This window comes from Narcine bancroftii, chromosome 4 (assembly GCF_036971445.1).
Source record: "Narcine bancroftii isolate sNarBan1 chromosome 4, sNarBan1.hap1, whole genome shotgun sequence".
In the NCBI taxonomy this organism is placed as follows: domain Eukaryota; kingdom Metazoa; phylum Chordata; class Chondrichthyes; order Torpediniformes; family Narcinidae; genus Narcine; species Narcine bancroftii.
In genome coordinates this window covers 51,842,867-51,866,262 of record NC_091472.1, presented here as the reverse complement: position 1 = coordinate 51,866,262, position 23,396 = coordinate 51,842,867, and the positions used below count along the sequence as shown (strand labels likewise).

The following is a 23,396-nucleotide window of genomic DNA, read 5'->3' as shown; positions in this document are numbered from 1 at the left end:
TTAAACAACAATTCAAAACAAAAAAAAATTGTGGCTAATGCGTTCTTTAACTGTAAGGTTGAATAGCTTCTGACACCACCACTCTGCTCTTTGTTTAGAAAATAAACCCACACCAGCGTAAGACTATTTCACGCTTTGGTTTGGTCTGTTTGGGATGCCAACAGTCCTTTGGAGCCAGCCTGAATCTTGTACTGTGCGCACCAGCTGCTGTCTAGATTTTGACCAAACTGTTTTGTTTTAGGGAGTGACCAGTGTCATGTACACAAACAACCTCGCCTAACCCGATTTATTAGACTCAATCGAACAGGAAGAGAGGCATAATTAAGGAAAGAGGTAAAGGTTTGACCTGCTGCACTCCACAAGGATTGAAGATGCAACCAATGGCACAGAATGGCAACATTCCCGCACTCTGTCAGAGCTAACTAGCATCTGCCTTTATCAGTGCTTTGTTCGATGGGTTTTGGTGACATGCTACTGAACACCAGCATCATTCTGTCAAGACAAATTTGAGGCACGCAGAGAAGACTAAATTGCAATTTATGATGCTGATTAAGGGGAATAAAGATCGTTGAAATGGTTACTGTTCCTCCAAAAAGTGCAAACAAAATATAGTTGTACAAGGTCTAGTGTGGCTGCAATTGAAGATTACATTGCACGATACAAAATTAAAATCAGCCAAGTAGGAGCTGAGGAATTTAGAAAAATAACTTGACAAAAATGTCCATATATTAATTACAAAATCCACAGGGACCATCCTGGGGTTCAGCAGCCAGCTGAGGCATTATTGAATTACTCCAACCGATAAGGGGTTTACATGCAAAAGCTTCACCAAACAAAATCTTTAAAAAATAAAATAGCCTTTAACTGCTTGAAATAGCTTTTAAACTTTTTTTGAAGGGGTGTATACAAATAAAATCAGTGCTTAAAAATGTATTCTTCAATATTTTTACTGTAACAAATTGAAAAGCTAACCCTCTAGATTGCTTGCTTGCCTAAAGCAGACTGAATGAAAATGAAATAGCTGCACTAAATCGACTTTGGGAAAAGGTAGTCATTTTACTTGGGTCTCCTCGGTTGAATTATCCAACACTGTCGCAAGGAGAGAAAAAAATTCAAACATTGACATGCCACAGCATGGCTTACCGCTGTTTGAATTGAAATCCGAAGTATGAATCATTGAGTTTCACTGATGTAAAACTTGGCATTTTATTCACACTGGGTAACAAGCTGCCTCCAGAAATGATTGCACGTACCTATTCAAAAATATATCAACATTTCAAAGCTCTTATCATTTAACTATCTGAAGAGAACAATTACAACAGTTAAAACTTTTCTCTGTTATCTGAGGCAACATCATGTAAAAAAAAGTATTGCAGCCACAATTAACAAACTAGAAGTCTTTGCTGAGCTATCCATTTAATGCATGCTTTCCTTGAATTTTTGAAATGGGTATTAAAAAAACATTAATGCTAATTTCAGAATTTCCAATCACTGTCTATACACAATCCAATATATTGTATATACACACAGTCGGGTAATACCCAGCCAAAGTATAATGCATGAAGAGGCAGCATAGCCTAAGAAAAGACGAGTCGGAAAATGAACCTTTAGCAGCAGGCGGGCATGAAATCACCCTTTAAGTTATCTGCTTGAGAATTTGCAGACTGGACAATTGGTCAACAACAGTATTGAGCCTCAAGTGAAACTGGACAAATACTTGTTCAAAATCTCTCATCTGTCTAACCTGCTGGGATTAGTTTCACACAGTAAAGCCAATTATAGCACTTGCCATTACGCCAGCTATCTACAAAGCACCTATTCCCACCCACCTCCATACACGCACTTTAAGTCTGAGCGCTATCCTTAAGTGTAGAATGAATATTTCATTTTGAATTCCAGAAAGGACAATAACATGAATTAAGCCAAGTATATGCCATGATTTAGCAGAATTCTTAAGCAGGCACGATCCATTCCATCTGTGGAGCTGTGGCCACATGATTGATTAGACAGGTGTCATTCATACTAATGTTAAAACCTGACAATGCTGATCTGTAAGGCTCTACTGCCTAATACAATCTGAAGCCAATTACATAGCTCCATATGGGTACAGTAAAGCAGCCACTGCAATGAACAACCGCGCCTGGCTTACACTTAGAATGGTCACTTAAGAGAAGGCCATTTTGTCCAGTTGGAGCTGAATCTTGCTTGCTCTAGGACTCTGCAACGTGGCATTTATCAATTTATATTTTTTTGTGTAAATCTGAGATAAGTATCTATAAAGTACCTGCTCTTTCATTATATTCATGACAGGAAAAGAAAACAGGGGAAGTAACATTAGGAATCTAATGCACCACTTCTTTTTTGTGGCTTAAAGCCCAGGGAGGTAAAAGCAAAGGAAGAATCAGTAACTGAGTATCAAACCAGCAAGATTGTTCATGTCAAAGCCACACCATCAAACACACGTGAAGTATGATTGGGGACACGGAGGGTAAATATTTCACTGTCTGGCAGCATTGAAAGCTGCAATTCATTTCTTTCTCGGTTTAGGACAATGACAATTTAATACAAAGCGAGTGAATGCAAAAGAGATAATACTGCACAAACTGCTTCAATGTGATCGCCTATTTCCTCCAAAGAGCTTAACCACATAGATACACATTCTGAGCAGATAAAAAAATAGGTTTTTTTTTAACCATAGTATCAGCATTAATATATTATTTGTGGAATTATAATCTTTGTAGAGTATAGCGATAACACAGGCAGTGAATACATTTGTAAAAAGAAAAGCTTTGTGTGGGATGCAATCAGGAGTCGCATGGGTTTTATTTTTACTGCAGGTTAATTACTATAGCACACGAGGCTCTGACAACAAGAGTGCAGCAAAATGCATTGAAATTAACACACTAAATACCCCCTTCCCTTTGAATGCAAGGTTGTCATAGAGTACATCTTGCATCTTTCAAATGGAGTGTCTGACCTCTTGCAATATTTAAACCTCCATGCAAATAAGCAAAACCTGCCGAACAGCGGGGAGAAAACTCCATTTGAGCATTTCAAGATGTGAAGGTATTTTCGTACAGGTCTGTGACGTTCTTCCTATACCCTGTTGCTGTCTTCCAGCAGGGTAATCATTTAAAGAGACGAATTGTACAATGAAAAGTGAGAGAACTTGATACAAGTTGTCAGCTAGGTTTTATTTATTCTCTCACTCGTTGTTTGCTGGAAGCTGTCAGTTTAAAAAAAAATATCTGCTGAGATTCAGAAACAAAAACCATGTGTACAAATTTCATTTGGATGCAACTACATCAAGTGGATTTTAAAAGACAATCATACAAATTAGCTTTTAGAGCAAAAGAAAACATAGCATTTTTAAAAAATAATGCCCACATTTCTCTCTCACACACACACGCAGGCACACACACACACACACACACACACACACACACACACACACACACACACACCCACACCCACCCACCCACCCACCCACCCACCCACACACACCCCATCTGTCCATTCTGTTGGCTTTTCCACATCCTTGACTACATTACAAATAGCAGCACAATATGCAGTAACAGTAGACTGCTTCTGGGAATCTGGAGATAATTCAGAGACTATCCTTTGCACAGAATAGTGGGACGTAATCCTGGCACAAAACATGCAAGCAGGCAGCACAGACACATTGGGTCATACACATATACAACAAATCCCCAGCAGCCCTGTAAAATAAAAAAAAGACCAGAATGGAAAGAAAAGGGTACCTACTCTTCGTTGTAGTGGAGAGAAAAAGATTCAGGGAGACAAAGTTCTACAAAATCCATGTGCGCTCAGCACCATTATTCGAGCCACACTCCTGGCAATAAATCAAAGTTCCCTGACAGAGTGGCGCAATTAACACAAATGTTCTCTGGTGACAGCCTATGGGCAAAGCCAGCTGGGACCAGGCTCGCACTCTCCTAATCAAGGTCTTAAAGTCCCGATTGTAGCTTATTAATATGAAGCAGGTCTTTACATATGCAATCCCCGACCTCACCAGTTATCGCATTGGTGGGATTGTAGCCACTCAGAGCCAAGCACTGCAGACAGGACAATTCCTACAGTGGCTAAGGGAGGCAATGCAGGTACAGTAGGCGGGAAGTCAGTAAATGGGGAGGAGGGAGACAAAATTCCACAACCATATAGAGTACAGCATTTAAAGCACAATTTTTATTCATCCAAAAGTATGGCAAATTAAAAAAAAACTTAGAGGGACTATATTTATAAACCTCTGCAAAAGTTTATGTTGAAAAAGACAGATGAGCAAACAAATTATTTTACAATTTCCTGGTCATTATTTTGTATCTAGTTTTCACAATAAAATGTTGTGTGTATTACTACTGAAAGCACTCTGGTGAATCCTTAGAATATTTTTATAAAAACACAATGTTTTTTTTTAATTCTTCTTTGAAATTAGTAACGTTTCCTAAATTTAATATACACAAATCACACAGCTATCAGTCTTAAACATAAAATAAAATTTAAAAATGAGGTCCACCATGAACTGAAAATTCCTTTTAAAGGAAACCTTGAGATTTTTACCTTCTTGAAATTTAAGTTTGCACATTATTCCATCTTGCTCAGTTTTGGAAGCTGCAGTTTTTTTTTAAATTTAATGCCACTTGCAAATTAACACAAAACTGAGAGTTCAGGATCATAATTAGTGAAAAATTCTCCAGGCTGTTTCACATCTTCATACCCAGTTTGAAAACTGTGGATGCACCAGAGGTATGAAGACAAATGTTTCCCTTGTGCAAACACTGATATCTTTACTGCTTTGACATGAATTGCCTGCTACAGAGCCATATGACAATGTGGCTTGAAGCAATTGTAGAAAGGCTAACCGGCATCAAAGCCATTGCAGGAACGGTTCTGAAATATAGCTCCTCCAATCATGGTCTCCTTCAAATAATGCGAGCTCCAACAGCTGGCTGTCTCTCTGCATTCCGTTAACCCAATGTAAACCCTTTTTAGTGTCCAAAAGCAAGGCTGTCTCAGAATTGCTTCTGATGTTAAATTAACCATTCAGCAGGCACAGTGTGGCTTTCCTGAAAGGATTTTCTAAAAATCTAGTAATCAGTCGGGACACGTGGAAAATATTTAACAAAAAAAGAATTTTGCCTAATCATTGAATGGCTGAAGTCCAGTTTCAAGCACATTTGTGGATTCCATCAATATCTTATTTCATTGTCACTTGACTTAAAAAAAAAATCATATATGCATATTTATCATGCAATCAAAGACTGGGCTGACATATTCTCCTAGTTTATTATCTATAATTAACACAAACATATTCAGAAACTAATCTTTACATGTTTTGAGTTTTGATACTTCCTGATTTTATAATTTTAAATTAAACTCATCCAATGACTCAATAGATACAGTAAATTAATCCCACTATACCAACATGCAAATAAGTGGCATATTTGAAATCTATGTTATAGTTTTACATAGGAGATCCTAGCATTTTATAGGGAGTGTAAGTACAGTCTTTGCCACTGTCCAGAAACACATTCTTCAGCGACCACATTATGTTCCTTTAGATAAAAAGGCACATGCTTGCACCCAGTCCCTTTGACTTTTTAAAATAACCCAAGAGAACATCAAAAATAGAAACAAGGTGTTTATCTTAGTTTGGAGCCTTCCCTTTAAAGAGCTTTTTAACACAATTAAAGACATTTTTAAAAATCCTTTCTAGTAGCTAACAGGAGGAAGGACAGTTCACCTAGCTCTATTCAATCGCACATGACCAGCTCTTGATATTGCTATATTTTGTACTGACAGTACATACCTACAATCTATTTTGTCTATGATTTGCTGGTTAGAAGAAATGTGATCATGTGCAATGGCCTGGATCATATGGTATTGACCAGCCCGACACATTTCACATTTATTTGTGTCGACTCCTGATTTTTGGTGGGGTTGTGTCAACTAACCACAACAGGTACAAACAGAACCTGCAAAATCTGCCTCAGCTTAGACTCAGCCGCTTTCCACTCGTCAGCATCAGAACTCAGCTTCGTTTCTGAAAACAAACTTTACATTAACTCAATGTTTGGCAATAAACATAGATGAAAGCATAAGCAATGTGTTGTGTATTTGTACACAGAATGATTCACAAAGCCTGTGCAAACATAACACTGATCAACAGAGCAATAATGTAAGTAACCCAGTGACCACAGAAAAAACACTCCTTCATGCAAATGGCAGAGTGGTGGCAGGGAGGAGGTAACAAAGAATTTTAGTGCAATGCCATAGAAACAGTGCCATTTAAAAATAAATCAATGCAGCATTTCACGTAACTTTCCATACCAGTTACTTAAACACCTACAAAATTTCTATAAAAAAACAGAAAAGTCCAGGTATGTGTAGGTATTTATTTGAATTGTTATTTTTCAAATGCACAATGCTTATTCACCTTGTGAAGTGTTTGCAAGTTCTACAAATATGGTATTACTCTGATGTTCATTGGTTATTAATTTCTAAATTTATTCGATTAAATTTGATGGTGCTATTAATGGAAAAGTTTTCATAACAAAAAATGCATTGAATGTTCTTTTAAAATAATAACTTATTTTCTGTTACCCTGCGCACCTAATTGCTGTGTAAATTCAAACAGGAGCAAAGCATTTACTAAATACAGGAAATAAAATAAAATTTCATTCTGATGGATGTAAATATAGTGCTTTGCCCTGTAATTCTCCTATCGTCAATCTTGTTGTGGATTCAAATAGACATAGGACTGTTCATATGTGGACACAGTTCTCTCTGAAATATATTCAAATATTCCACGCCATTCTGTACTTCAGCTTAGTCCTATACTGTAGAACAGATCATTGCAACCAAAAAAAAGGAAAAGATGCAAATTTACAATTAGAAGAGCATTTATGAACTCTATTTTTTACTGTTGCAAGATCAAGGAAAAAACAAATTAACATTTAGGCTTGAGAAATAATTTAATACTCCTCATCTGTCTGTATATGTATTTTTGATCATATTCAGTTAAACATTACCCAGCCATTTAATATTATTTATATTACTTTGTTCACTTCAACCTTATGCATAAGTTAATAATGGAAGGAAATTATTATTTTGGATATACTCTTGCTATCATGGCATCAAGTACTTGAGGTATTTTGAGAAATTAATACCACAAAGAACAATTTTGATTTGATATCTAAAATTGTGGTTTTGAAAAGTACTTTTAAACTGTTTTGTAACATGTAGATTCAGGGAATGCTGCTATTGATTAGACGGTATCCAAAACAGTCTGCACATCTTTGGCAATTTTGAATTCATATTCATTTTACTCACATGGTCTGAGTTGTCATCAGAATTTTGACGCACACCTGTGTTAAATAGGTGATGAAAGAAGCCATCTATCTTTTTCATAATCACCAATAATTGAGATGATAAATGTTTTTGTATTTCATTAATATAACAGTAATAACAAATAATTGGTTAAAAGGATTATGAGAACTATTTCACTTCAGAATGAGCAGTAACAATGAATGAGCATTCTTGGAACACTGTGCCATTACACTATAATGGGCATTTCAACACCAGTGATTAAAAAGTCCTGCAGTTCCATTTCTGACAATAGAGGGCAGTAGTGACTCTATGCTTCTTTCCAAGGCACAATGGATTTCCACCAAGTCTGAAACCAAGGATCTGCCAACGTGTACTTGTAGGTGGAGACCAGAGAAAATTAAAGGTGGCCTACATGCAATAAATACTGAGCACACACTCAGAAGACTCATTGCTGCCCAACTGTTATTACCAACTGATAAAATAATCTCCATGTGCATCAGGCAATGCAATCGCCACATTGAGAAAAAAGGTGGTAGGTCTCAGGCACCCAACCATTTTGATATGTTAATAGCTCTTCTTGTCCTGTGGGTGGTCTGCTTTTGATGCTATTAACAACTTCATCCCCAACTCAAATGATGGGTATATTCAGGGGAATAGAGTCCAAACCTTAACCCCATTTAAACCTTATGGTAATATTAAAATAATAGGAAGAATCTCTAAACATATATTTAAGGTAAAACTGAAGTGCAACTTTAAAAAAAAATAAGTCAATATACAGCTAGCCTGACACATCATGACTAATCTGCAGTGTGGAACCATCGAGGGCAGGAAAGGGACTCCAGCAATTTACTTGCTATAATTCTCTCTTGCATAACATATTAACTCAAAGTTAGGATTTTCATAAGAAAGTAATATCTCAAACTGAACATGTAATATTTGAAGAGTTAATGCAGCGCAGTCCTAACACTGCATACATATGCACCATATCACTGCACTATACATCAGTGCACTATACATCATAGGATCAGTGCACTATCACCATATCAGTGCACTATACATCACCTTTATATATGCATCATTTAGCTTCTTTAAACGAGCAAAATGAATTGTGGTTTCTCATTTCATATCAGTTCATCATGAGGCATAACTCTTTAACCACGACAATACATTTAATTCTTATCATCTGTACGAGTTCCAAATAATGCATAGCATGTAGGTAATTAAAAAAGTCAATTAATTAGGAATCAAGCAGGGACCCAGCACCTTCTCTCCGAGGCCACATTTCACAGATCATTTTATTTGTGTGTCCCTGATCTAAACGTCTGTTGTGGAGGAAGCTTTTGAAAAAGACATTACTTTTTGACATGCTACGGAAATATGTTTAAGATGAAAAATGTCAGATATCGTTCATGAAGGGTAATCAAATCTTTCTTTTTCCTATTATTTTCTTTGTTGCTTTTCCATGGATACAAAATACAAAAAGGTTTTGCACTGTATTTCACTATCTGAATATGATTTTTACCTTCATATTTCAGGTGAATAAGATGCCACATGTATTTCTTATATATACCTATATAAAATTCAAATAAAAAAAATAAACCAACAAGTCAGAAATGCCTTTTGATACCTTTGTTATTGCATCCTGGTTAGTCCTGCCTCCCACCCCCCACTCCCCTCCACCCCACCCCCAGGTCAAAACAATGTTTTTAGCCTTTGCACTTACTCAGTTCCAAAGACCTTGATGAGATGGCATCCAGATCACCATAATGACATTTTTCTATTAACTGTAGTGTTTTGGTGATCCTTTTAATTGCACTGTCCTACACCCTGTTAACCAGTACATGACAGGCTGCATTTAAAATTATGAAGTTAGTTCTTGCATCAAATTTAAACCTAATGGATAAAATAATTTCGTACATTATTATTTCCTGAGTCCAGTGAAAAAATGTGCTAAAAACTTCAATTTCATCAAACTAAACTTGTAGGATTTTATTTGTTGCAAATATGCATGTTTTTATTTGGTGTAAAGAAAAGCAATGGACAGTAGTCAAATAATAATTGAACCACAGACTAACACAGCATTTGGAGCAAATAAACAAATTTACATGGTATTTTGCATGTCAAAGTTAGCCTCAGAACAATAGACTGTACTTACAAGTTGTACTGTGCCTATATTAGGAAACGGAGGAGTAAACCTCCTGCTCAATGAACTTAAAACAACTGGTTGGTCAGGAAGAACCAAGCTGAGTTGGAAGATGATAATAAAAATGTTTGAGGCTAATGGCCATTGTTATCTGCAGAACTAGGAAAGTTGAGGTAGTTGAGGGAAAAGTCATGTAAAGCACGTCAATTCAGCAGATTTGAAATTACTTTTGTGTCAAAATGCTCATATTTAAGAAGCTTGCAGGACCTCTGTACAAAGTCCTATGTCTAGTGTAGTGGCGCTGGCAAGGGGGCTTACCTGACTCCCTTCATCTGTATGTGGCCGTAAAAGACACTATGTACAAACACAAACACACAGACAGGCAAAGACAGACACGCAACGCACACACAAAATCATGGTGCATTACAGAATAGCACTTGCAAATAAATGTGGTCTACTGAGATATGGTCCTTCTAATCCTTATCTAAATTGCAATTAACACTTCACAGCTACAGATATCTCCACAAAACCCAAGCTGTGTACTGTTTTATTTTTGCTATTGGACGAAAATCAAATCAATCTTCAAATAGGATTGGAATGAAAGAGGCTGATCTCTAATTGCAAGTGCAGATAACAATTTCATACTTTCTGCCCAAGTACTGCCATAAGGCTACAGGAGGAGAGAGAAAAAGAAATGATCCAGGAAACACTGCCACCGTATAACATTTCATTATATTCCTCGTCATATGCCAGATAACACAGGGCAAATATTTGTAAAATAAATAAAGAGCCATAATGCTGAAAGAAACAGGGCATTGTGCTTTGTGTGTAGGTCTGCTTTCTTCAAATAATTTGTCACCCTAGATAGTCGCAAAATGAAGTCATGAGGGCTTCATAAAAGAGCGTTTATGAATTTCTTATCAAAATCTCTTGTGGCGCCTTCCCAATTATCAGGTAAGAACAATCATATTAGAAAACACATCGGCTGTTTGTAATGTAATTTGCAATTGTTAAAAAAACAAACAGACGTACAGTAATTCTATTGCAATTAATCTCCAATCTAAACATGGCAGCACATAGAGGAAGAATAAAATACAGTCTGTGTTAACCGATGCAGGCCTCTTAATCTACCATTACTGAATGCGCTTATCATCTCTGCTACACTTAGCTAAGTTATTTCTTTGTCCAAACATTAAGGGGAAAAAAAATCAATTCAGCTCAGGTTTTCCCACATCTTCATATCACTTCTCATCTGAACTCTATGGAGGTAGAATTTCAATTACCTTGGAGAACTCCCAGCGAGCCAGGATGAACACGGTCCTCCTGGTCACAGCCAGTAATTGTAGAGGGGTCTGCATCTTACATTTGATAATATAGCTTTACAAAAATAGATATTCTAGTTATTTGATAACAGTATAACAGTCTTCATAGGAAGATTGCCACCATTTCTCTGCTCTGTCAAGCAGCACAGAACAACTAATTCTGTTACTTTATAAATGTAATAATTAACATACCGATATATACAATGTGGAAGAAAATGCTGACTTTAATTGTAGCTGCAACAAGATTCCCCGGGGAGGATAAATGAACTTTGAATATTCACTATTTGGTTGGAAAAAAATAATTAGCTTAGTATCTGATTCTCTCCTTTCCCAATGAGGTCGCTCTTTTTAAAAACATTTGCCTTCATTTCAAAATATGAAAATAACATGGGATTTGCTTAAAACTACCTCCAGATCTCTAGTTAGGGCACTGGTATTGTTCAGATCTTTCAATGCATGGAACAAAAAAAAAATCAGCAAATATAAAATACATTTTACAACAAATGTGTGTTCATATTGTTACTTCTGTTGGGTGATTACACTCAGTTTGTAAAGAGTTCAGTTTAAATGGTTACAAGATTGAAAACAGATTCTGGAGATGGATTTACTCCATCTCACCACTAAATTACAACAGATACAATTCCATTGGCCAATGCGAAGCCCAGCACCCTGCCATGGAAGTATATCACCTACAATTTCTTGTGAAATTATACTTTGTCTCCAAAAGGTTTTATATTGATTTAATCTCCAGAAGCACCAACCTTCCAAAATGGTCCATGGAGCTCCACAAATTAAGGGATAGTCTTGTCCAATATAATGGGCAAATCTAAAGCACCACTGATCCATATCCTCTGCTGCTTTCGCGTCGTTGAAACCTATAATGGCACTGTGTCCATTCTATTTGTGTTTACAGCATGATATTAGAGTTCCAAAAGTTAGCATTGAAGTGTCACTTTATTTTGTACTTATTTACTATATTGTTCAATTTGTCAATGTTGAGCAATTTATGTTCAATGATGGTATTCATTACTTTTAAGTGGAAATTCACAATTTTATCATTTTAAAATGAGTCATTGGGTGTTAATTAGTAGGTACCACAGTTCTTGAGAAATTGAAGGGATAAGTATGCAAAAACCATGTTGTGTTTAATATATTGAAAAGGAAATTGTAATATACTCATCATAAATGAGGTAAGATGTTCCAAATCAATCTACGGTTTTAGTTACAGTGATTTCATACAAAAGCTGCATACTGCCATCCACTGGGATTAAGTGTCTCCTCTTCACTGTTAAATACTTTAGGCTGAAATCTATGATGGTGGCATATTTTTATTTTAACCTGAAAATCAGAAATTACAGAAATAAACTCAAACCCAATTTTCATCCTGGTATTGTGCATCTTAATCCGATTAGTACATAATTTCCAAATGTCAAAAGACATTTTCAAAAGACAGCATTTTGAAATTACATTCTTTTTTTTGGATTATAGCTGGTTCTCATCAAATGTCAAAATACGCTAGTTGTGACTTAAAATCTCAAGACACATAAATGCATTAAACCCTTTTCTGCTTCTAGTTGACAGTAGTGTGAACTGTCCTATCATTAACGCCATGAATATATTAGCAAGTGAATAGCCTTGACCCTAGAGTTAATCCTTTAATCCTTTTGCATCTGTTTGGCAACATTTCTATAATCTTTTTTGACAACTTATTTTCTATATTGTTAGGAATGTATAGTCCTATTTTATGATATTTTCTGTTGTTTTATAAAATTTATTCGATGTCTTATTCCAACACATGCAACTTAAGAACATTATCATGTTCTGTTCACGAAAAAGAGGGGAAAAAAGGGGTGCACGGTGAGCGCAGCGGTTAGCGCGACATTACCGCACCAGCGATCAGGACCAGGATTCGAGTCCCGCGCTGTCTGTAAGGAGTTTGTACATACTCCCGTGTCTGTGTGGGTTTCTCTGGGGCTCCAGTTTTGTTGCACCGTTCAAAATTTACTGGGGGATTTAGATCAATTGGGTGGCTCGGGCTCGAGGGCCATAATGGCCTGTTACAGTGCTATATGTCTAAATTTAAATTTAAAAAAATAAATTTTAAATTAAATAAAGAAAATGTACAACATACAACAGCTTACTTTGAACCCAATGATTTAAGTACCAACTAGACATGCTAACAGACACTAAAGACAAAATGTTCAAATGCAATAGTAGTAATGGGTTAATTACTATAATTCTTCAGCACCTTTCCACAATGAAGGGTTGCTTTATCCTGCTAGTTTGAATCTGCCAGATTTATGGAAGCACTTTAAAATGATTTATTCATCCAACATTGCACTTTCAGTCTCAAAATATATTTATAATTCAAATTGAAAAAACATGTACTGTACAATAAACAGTATCACAATACATTTACTCTCCAATAAAATTTCTATTTACAAAATCAAAAGTGAAATGGAGAATGAACTAAGGAATGCAAAATATTTATATCAAAATAGGAAGAATCCAAGCGTTTTCAGCTGAATTCTGCATTGCATTTTGGAAATGACTTTAAAGATTTATAACAACTTATTAATAACTGGTCCTTGCTGATTTTTTAAAAAATAAATAAATAATAAAAAAAAATTTTATATATATATATATATATCATGGTCAAATGTTGTCTTGCCAGAGTATGTTTTCAAAACATATTACAAGAAATGCAAATATATTGAGAAATATGTCTGGCATTTGATTAACTTATTTTTCACAAAATCCCACTCAAATACAGCAATCATTTCAGAATTTTGAAAAGTATCACCTTCTGACATTAGAACAGATAAATTGCACTCACAAGGAGGATTAGACTTTGGAAGGAGGAGAAATAAAATGCCCACAACAAAGATTTAGTGCTAAGAAAGTGGCAGAGATGCATAAAAATATGCCATCATTGATCACAAAGTGGTTGAAGAAACATCAATAGTTGGGAGATGAATTGAAAGCCCTTTATATTTACTGGGTTTTTTTTACACACAGAATGGATGGGTTGACGCTTGCATAGACTCAATCTGTCTTTTTTAAATGTTTCATATTTCTTCTTGCTAAATCAAAATCTTGTTTATCAAAAGTAAAAATAAATTCATGCTTAGAAAATATTCTAAAATATCTTGGTTTGAATATTTCATCTCTACAAATGGTAGTCAATTTGTCATTTTTAGCATTGATCAATGGTTTGAAGCAAAATAAGTTATTCAGTCGGATGGAAGTTGTCAAAATATACAGCAGCTGACAGAATGTGGGTTGGGTGAGTGTGGTGTACATCGAGAGACTATATAGCATCCATTAATGGAGGAAGAAATATCAAAGAAAATACAACAATGGTTTCCAATGTGGATCACCTTGTGTATATTTTTTTAGAGAAATCAATTAACCTTTTCAACTTTTTTGGATGTATTAAATGACAATCTTTTTACAGTTGTAATGTGAAGCGGAAAGAAGGAAAGCAGAAGAGAAAGTTTTATTAAGTCACCTGGTGCAAGATAAAAATCAATTTTTGGGTAGCTTTAATGTAGTCACTGATGTTTTAAGTGGTTTCAAATGGCTGCTTACTTCATACTAATGCTATCGCATATTCTTTCTCTATGGCCTCTTATTACTGTTCATTCAAAGGCCTCACTTGTCTGACAATACAAATCTATGTAAGATGGCAACTACCAATTCATGACTGTACTTATTTTCTTGAAGCAAGAAAATCTAAGTTATGTGTGAAATTAGCTCTGAGGATAAGAGGAAACAGAATTCAACTTTCAACTCAAAATAGCACATTATAATTATGAATGTCGGAAAGACTGAGGTATTTTACAATACATTGCATTCAAATATAGATAATACAGACACAGCTCCCTCAAGGATATGCTAGTCTTTAAATATAGAGCATTCATTTATGGATCAATACAATTGATGGTGTCTGAATATTACATTGATAAATTCAAATTTACAGCATAGAAAAAGATGATTCTGGCGAACTAGTACATATTTATTGTCCCATCCTTCCTCACCTATCTCTATAACCACAAAAAAGGTAACTACAGATACTGGAAACCTGAAATAAAAAGAGAAAAAGCTGAAAATGTTGAGCAGGTCAGGCAGCATCTGTGGACAGAAAAACATTTTATTTACAACACCAAGTCCAAGCACTAAAATATGCCTATAATAATTTCCCCTTTCTATCTATCACTTGCTGATATGACAAACTATCACCTAGGATCCATCTTCAGCAAGAAAAAAAACAAAGAACTAATTGCATCTTTCGGGCAATAGAATTACACTGGCTCCAAGTTGTTGTTGTTGCAATTGCCAAACTATTCCCTCTAGTTTACGGAGTGAACTCAAGTGTATAATAATGCCCTCATTCTTTGGCACTGGATGTTAGAACGAACTTGGTATTTTTGTGCAACCTTTAGGGCAATAACCAAGAGCCTTCCGAATGTCATCCAATGTTTGTATTGTCAACAGAGATTTGGTCATGAGTAAGAAAGGTGGAACAGGTTTGAAAGTTGCACCGTGAACTTTTAATATACTGTGAGATAAACATTCCTTCATTTACATTTCATGTTTAACTTGATGGGTCCCACATCAAAAAGGAATTTATGTCATGGTAGGATGACCATAAAATAGACCATTTAATTATTTTTTAATTTGCTAATTTATTCTCAGAGTAACTTGGATTTACCAAAATATTTTAAAGTTAATTTTAAAATATAAAGACAATTTACTTCAAAGCCGTAATTATTTAATCAACACTTAATATTTACATGACAAATCATTTTTAAATAGATAAACACATATTAGAAAGAACTTTATCCACTTAGAATTAGTATAAAGATGGATACAAGGCGAGGACTACATCAGTTTATTGAAAAGCCCTAGTTATTTACCTTACCAGTACTGAGTTATTAATGTATTTGTCACAGAGGCTTCTTCACGAAAATATAGAGAACAATCAGCAGTTGAAATAAACAAAGAAAAACATAAATAGTGCCTCACGGATTCTGACTAATTTCCCATCTTATTTAATTTGTCATGTGAAATAACACAACTAAAATTAGATTAGTTTGGCCACTGCAAGTTTTTTTTTACTAGTTCAGTTCAGTAAATGCATCCATTGCACACTGTGGTTAAGTATAGAAAGACCTGCTGTATAAACAGCTCAAGCAATTCCAATCGACCAGAATGAAAGGTATCTGCTATGAAAAACAAGCTTCAGGTTTAACAGCTAATTTGAAAAGTCATACTGTAGTCCTGATTCAAAAGCTATTTTTGCAACTTGGCTTGCGATATTAAACAGGCATTTATCTGTACGCCACAGAGCCTGATTGCATCACATAACAATATACACTGAATGGGCCAATGTACAAATGAAGCATTTTGGCATTACAGTCTCTGCAGTATTGAGAATGAATGAATTTTGGAAAAAGATCAAACAAATCCAAATTAACCCTAATTCCCCACAACAATAAAGATTACTACATTTGATTCTTTTTAAATGATAAACAACTCTCAAATTCTAGGGTTTCTCTGTTAATCCCACATAAAGCGTGTCAGTTCAATACTCACAACTGAACAATACTGAGCATTCAAGCAGTCACCCATGGCCCACCCACTGAATAAGTGATCTGCAAGAAAATGCCATTAAAGTTTCTTGCAGAGTGCTCTAACTTTAACCTCTCATGTTTCAGGTCTATTTTACGCAAGGGAGAATGTATGGAATTTCAAACATCAGGCCAAGAAGAAATTGTCTAAAAATAAGCATTTTCAAAAGTTTTGGAATATATCAAGATTTGTAATATTACGAACTTGCAACAAAGTCAGATTAAACAGCAAATACAATACAGATACAAATATCTAGGTGATAGTTTGTCATATTAGCAAGTGATAGATAGAAAGGGGAAATTATTATAGGCAAATTTCTAAATATCTATTTTGAACACAATGAATTTTGCCGCTTTATAATTCTTTGAAACAAAGAATGCATATTGATATGAAAAGCAGTTATTTCTCTAGAAACAAAAATATTTTACAATTTCCCAAAGATCAAGGATGCTGCCATTGAATAGCTCACACATTTCTAATTTTAGTTGTCAATGGTGGTTGGGCATTGCTTGAACTTCATAACACATACAAATATTCTTATTTGACAATTCTAATTGTGTGCTTTTCTGATTTCATTTTTCTTTCCACCTGAAGGTGCTGATTCCCGACCAGAGTCCTGCTGCCCTTCCATACCTCACTCAAGTCCACTCTTTTCACATGACGGGTCAGTCATGATGGGCATCTCCTGTGATATTCTCACACAATATTTATAATTATGTACTTTCCCACTATAAGATAAAGAAACAGCAACTCAAATCAACTCTCCTATTTCTGGGTACATCTTCAAATTTTGAGTTTAAACCAGTCATTTGGAAAGAAATTGACTTTGCATTGTCTGTTTCTTGAGAAAAATCCCAAATTGCCCATTACTTCAGTGAGCCATGGAGAACAGAGGCTTAATTCTACTTTCTGTAATTCCTAGATTTACAGTAAATCTGTAAACCATTTTGTTTCCAATCATGCACAGTGATTACCAAAGAGATCTTTAGTGGTGATCATCAAAATTAAGTCAAATTTCTTGAAAGGGATTAATATTCATAACTATTTGGTTATGCCTGTTTGGCTTGTAGGGAATCAAACGGTGCCAAAAATGACGGCAGCCATTTGGTAAATGCTTCTGCTTCAGCAGAGATAAAGTATCCAATGTGAAATGCAGACTCTTCTACCTGCTCAGGGAATTCATGTCCATTTTGATTGCCCCAGTTTACATTCTGCCTTTGGCAAATGAGAGTGTTGCAATGAAGGAGCTTCATTGAGAAGCCTAGATATCTCACATGACGATTGTGAGATGATTGTAGCTGGCGATTTAACTATGCCAACCTGAAAAATGTTCTATCATGGTTTCAACAGCATGTGAATTTTTCCATCAGAGGAGAGAACAACCTGGATTGAGTGTACACCAATGCTCCTGGTGCGTACAAGGCTGCCCTTCGCCCCCATCTTGGATGCTCGGACAACATATATGCCCTGCTATCCCTGGCATACAGACCACTGGAAAACAAACAAAATCAGTTTTTCAGGGAGATCAAGACAGGCCACGGGGGAGGGGAGCATTGTCGTGCTACAGGACTGATTTGAGGTCACGGACTGGAACAGTTTCAGGGAGGCGGCCAGATACAATGGCTACATAAACATCGACGAGTATACAAGCTCAGTGACTAGCTGCATTAGCAAGTTCACAGAGGATGAAATGGAGATCAAATGCAACACATACACCAGAAACCATGCTTGAACGTAGAGGTTCATGCACTCCTCAGAGCTCGAGATGCAGCCTTCAGATCAGGAGACAAGTTGACACCAACATCAGCCAGGGCTGAACTTTCCCATGCAATCTGAAAAGCAAAGGGTGGGTACGGACAGATCCATAGTCTGCTGTGTGACACTGACGACATGAGGTGCATGTGGAAAGGTATCAAAACAATAACAGTTCACAAGAGAACCTTAAGAGTCAACAACAATGACGCCTCCATTCTGGAGAGACAGAAAATCTTCTACGCATGGTTCAATGAGAAAAACAGGATCATGCCAAAGAAAGCTCTGTCCCATCCTGAAGGACAAGCCTCTTGTATAGCTGCGGCCAAGGTGAGGAGAATCCTATCCAAGGTGAACCCACACAAGACAACATACCCAACCAGGTACTGAAGGACTTTACCAAATGACGGAGGTCCTTACGGGGATCTTCAACATGTCATTGCAGCAGTCTATCATCCCCGTGGGTTTCAAGGTGGCCACCATCATTTCAAAGAGGGTGACTGTAACAGGCCTCAATGACTACAACTCAGTGGCACTGACCTCCACCATTATGAAATGATACAAACGCATGGTGATGGAACATATCAAAGTGCTCATCCCAGAGAAACTGACCAGTTTCAATTTGCCTACAGACTGCACTTTCCCACTGACACTGCTATACCCTTGTTCCTCCACTCTGTCCTGACCCACCTGCAGAATGACCCCTCATTGGCTAGGCTGCTGTTCATTGACTTCAGCTCAGCATTTAATATGATCATACCCCAGAGGCTAGTGGAGAATGTTTCCTTAGTGGGACTCAACTTCCCTCTCTGCAAATGGACTGACAAATGGAAAGACCATAGTCTATCTGGGTTGCCAGCAGAGCATTAAGTACCACACAGTGCTGAGCACTGGCGCATCTCAGGGCTGTGTGCTCAGTCTGCTCCTGTTCACATTACTGACCACGACTGCAATACCAGATCCAGCTCCAACAGTCATCAAGTTTGCAGATGACATGTCAGAGATTGGCCTCATCAGCAACAACGATAAGTCACACTACAAAGAGATGGAAAATATTATGAAATGGTGTGAGAATAACAACCCGAGCCTCAACATGGACAAGAAAATGGGGATAATTTTGGACTTCAGTACGACCAGGGATGATCAGCCTCCACTACAGAATAAAAGCTTGATAGTAGAGAGTGGAGAGCACCAAGTTCCTCAGAATTTACTTAAGAAATGACCTATGCTGGACACACACTTCATCACTTGTCAGGAAGCTGCAACAGCGACTGCAATTTCTTAGAAGGCCCGAGGCAGGCAAGGCTACCAGCCACCGTCCTGTCAACTTTCTGCGGGAGCTCTATCAACAGCACCCTGGCCAGCTGCATCACACCATGGTATGGCTGCTGTCGAGCATCAGATTGGAGGTCAATTCACAAGTCAATAAAAGTGGCAGAGAAGATCACTGGGGTCTCCTTCCCACCCGTGAATGTGATTTATCTGGATCATTGTTTCAAGAAGGCTCAGAAAAGCATGCAAGAACCTTACCACCCTGCACCAAAATCTTCCAGCTACTCCCGTCAGGAAAAAGATACAGAAGTATGAGAGCCAAAACCAGCAGGCTGAGTAACAGCTTCATCCCACAAGCAGTGAGATTGCTGAATTACTGCTAAAACAACTCTCTGTGATGCTACTATTTATTACTAATATAGATTTTATCTGTGCATATGCATCATTCGTCTGTATGTGTGCAATGTCTGCATGCATGTTCTGCACTTAGGACCAGAGAATGCTGTTTTGTTGGGTTGTACTGGAACAATTGGATGACAAATCAGAAACAGAATTTATCGTCATGAACAAGTCATTTTGCGACAACATCATAATGCAAATGTTCAGATTGTAACCATCTTATAACAGTACTATTAAAAAAAAATGCACAAAAAATAAGGCAGTGTCTTTGATTCAGTGATTATTCAGGAATCTAATGGCAGCAGGGAAGAAGCAGTCCTTGTGCTGTTGAGTGCTCATCTTTAGGCTCCTGTACCTTTTTTCTCGATAGTAGCAGAGTGAAGAGGGCATGGCCTGAGTGATAGGGACCTTGGACAATAGAGGCTGCTTTTTTAAAGACACCAACTCATGTAGATGTCCTCGAAGGAGTGAAATCTGGTGCCTGAGATGTCGCAACCCTTTGGAGTTTATTCTTGTCCTGAGAGTTGGCACCTCCATACAAGGTGGTGATGCAACCGGCCAAAATGCTCTCCACAGTACACCTGTAGAAGTTTTCAGAAGTCTTCAGTGACATACCAAATCTCTTCAGATATCTCACAAAGTATAGCCGTTGGCGAGCCTTCTTGGTGATTGTATTAACGTGAAAGCTCCAGGACAGAACCTTGGAGATGTTGACACCCAGGAATTTGAAGTTCTTGGCCCTCTCGACTATTGACCCTCGATAAGGGCAGGTTCATATTCCCCTGTCTTCCTCCTGAAGTCCACAATCATCTCCTTGGTTTTGCTGACGTTGAGCACAACGTTGTTGTCGTTACACCATTCAATGAGCTGATCCATCTCCCTCCTGTACGCTTCCACATTGCCGTTTGTGATTCTGCCGACAACTGTGGTGTCATCGGCAAACTTGAACTTGAACTTATGCTATTACTATTTTTGAAACTCAAATTAAGGAAGCTTATTGTTCCCCTTACCAAATGAAATTTAGATGCTTTTGGTATAAAAATGTATGCTTTTCTTGAGAGATTCTACGATATATTTGTATTCATTCAAATGAGGAGGAAACCACCATTAACATATGAGGGCATTTCAAGTACCGTAATTGGCAGAATTTCAAAGATGAATGTTGGCTTTATCCACATTATCTGGCATTGAAGCAAACCAAAAATGAGTGCACACTAACCCAACAGTGCCAGCAAAACTCGGAATGGAGATTAACACCTGATTCACAAACAGATGGAAGAAAAGATGTGAAATCAGAACAAATAAGTAACCATAGAATATTTGAATTTTACACTCCTGAAGTGAAACTCCAATTGCAAAGTCCTATTTTCAATATGCTCAGGGAGTCCACTGGAATCTCCTACCAATACTAGATATACATGATTTTTTTTTATTATAAGAAAATAATCATTCTGACATGTTTCATTGGGATGATGGATAAATAGAGCTTCAACCCTTTACTGTTGGGCATATGATTTGTATCTGCCATTTGTTCATCAGGTACTAGTACAATCAAAAGCCTCAATTTGAGATGACTGCCCTAGGACAACGAAAAATGCACAAACTCTGAAACACTTCAAAGAATAAAGTCCAGGAATAACGGTTACATTTTCTTCTGTTGATGATACTTAGTACACAAAAATAGACTTTTTTTAGTATTTAAAATTTGCTCCTTATTGAGATTAAAATAGACTTTTTTTAGTATTTAAAATTTGCTCCTTATTGAGATTAAAATAGACTTTTTTTAGTATTTAAAATTTGCTCCTTATTGAGATTAAAATAGACTTTTTTTAGTATTTAAAATTTGCTCCTTATTGAGATTAAAATAGACTTTTTTTAGTATTTAAAATTTGCTCCTTATTGAGATTAAAATAGACTTTTTTTAGTATTTAAAATTTGCTCCTTATTGAGATTAAAATAGACTTTTTTTAGTATTTAAAATTTGCTCCTTATTGAGATTAAAATAGACTTTTTTTAGTATTTAAAATTTGCTCCTTATTGAGATTAAAATAGACTTTTTTTAGTATTTAAAATTTGCTCCTTATTGAGATTAAAATAGACTTTTTTTAGTATTTAAAATTTGCTCCTTATTGAGATTAAAATAGACTTTTTTTAGTATTTAAAATTTGCTCCTTATTGAGATTAAAATAGACTTTTTTTAGTATTTAAAATTTGCTCCTTATTGAGATTAAAATAGACTTTTTTTAGTATTTAAAATTTGCTCCTTATTGAGATTAAAATAGACTTTTTTTAGTATTTAAAATTTGCTCCTTATTGAGATTAAAATAGACTTTTTTTAGTATTTAAAATTTGCTCCTTATTGAGATTAAAATAGACTTTTTTTAGTATTTAAAATTTGCTCCTTATTGAGATTAAAATAGACTTTTTTTAGTATTTAAAATTTGCTCCTTATTGAGATTAAAATAGACTTTTTTTAGTATTTAAAATTTGCTCCTTATTGAGATTAAAATAGACTTTTTTTAGTATTTAAAATTTGCTCCTTATTGAGATTAAAATAGACTTTTTTTAGTATTTAAAATTTGCTCCTTATTGAGATTAAAATAGACTTTTTTTAGTATTTAAAATTTGTTCCTTATTGAGATTAAAAATCCCTATAATCAGAGCAATAATAAGATCTGCTTTCCCATAGGGGGCTCTCCGTTGTAAACAAGGAGTAAGCAGTATTTTAAAATTCTAACTGTTCTCGTGCTGACGTGTGAAAACTATTCTTGAGTTACTGACAGTTACAGGCTTTGACTGCAAATCAACATGAATTAGAGCAGAAATTGAACTCGAGTTATCAATTGTTACTGTGTTAAGAATGTGTGCTAGAAATTGGATTTCACCCTTTATTGGTTCACTAAAAAAAAGGCAAAGGAGGAAAAACCCAACACCCAACCCCAACCAACCAATTTTCCCCAGCAACCGCTGCAACCGTGTCTGCCTGTCCCGCATCGGACTTGTCAGCCACAAACGAGCCTGCAGCTGACGTGGACATTTACCCCTCCATAAATCTTCGTCCGCGAAGCCAAGCCAAAGAAGAAATGTACAGTTGAAAGTGCTACTGCTAAACTGGATCACCTGCAGAAGTTGTATGATATTGACCACCCAGAATCATGCATTAAAAGAGGATCAGATATTACACAATTTAGTGCAAATGGAAGTAGGGGGAAAAAAAAACCCCATCCCTAAAAGGAATACGCCCCATGCCAGCTAAACAGCTGCAACCCACTTACGGCCGCTGTGGAACGAGGTGAGACTCCAAGACAAAGGGAGAGAGGTTGATGATCTTCACATTGAGTTCTGTTGGCTAGAAGTCCTAGACACAAGGCATGCCGGTCGGTGCCAGTAGCGGTATATGGTTACAACAATCTTCTTTGGCATTGAGAATCTATAAACCAGGTCCAGGTGAATTTTTGTGATCAAAACCTGTGATACATTAGTGAGGTTTTGACCAGTGGTTCTTAACGTTTTTTTTCCCGTGGTGA

General features: G+C 36.4%; 1 protein-coding gene across 10 annotated transcripts in view; it reads right to left on the bottom strand.

Moving 5' to 3' along the window:
* Positions 1-23,396, bottom strand: part of LOC138760560 (estrogen-related receptor gamma) — a 255,419-nt gene that overhangs the window by 91,365 nt on the left and 140,658 nt on the right. The window contains exons 1-2 of one of the 10 annotated variants that reach the window (XM_069931281.1): positions 3,766-3,968; positions 1,144-1,253 (exon numbers count right to left, since the gene is read on the bottom strand). The exons of 8 other annotated variants lie outside the window; for them this stretch is intronic. In XM_069931281.1, coding sequence (XP_069787382.1) covers positions 1,144-1,205 — 62 coding nt within the window. In that variant the 5' untranslated portion in view covers positions 1,206-1,253; positions 3,766-3,968. Of the gene's footprint in view, positions 1-1,143; positions 1,254-3,765; positions 3,969-23,396 lie in introns of those variants that run through there. One more of the 10 variants, XM_069931282.1, reaches the window with a different exon arrangement.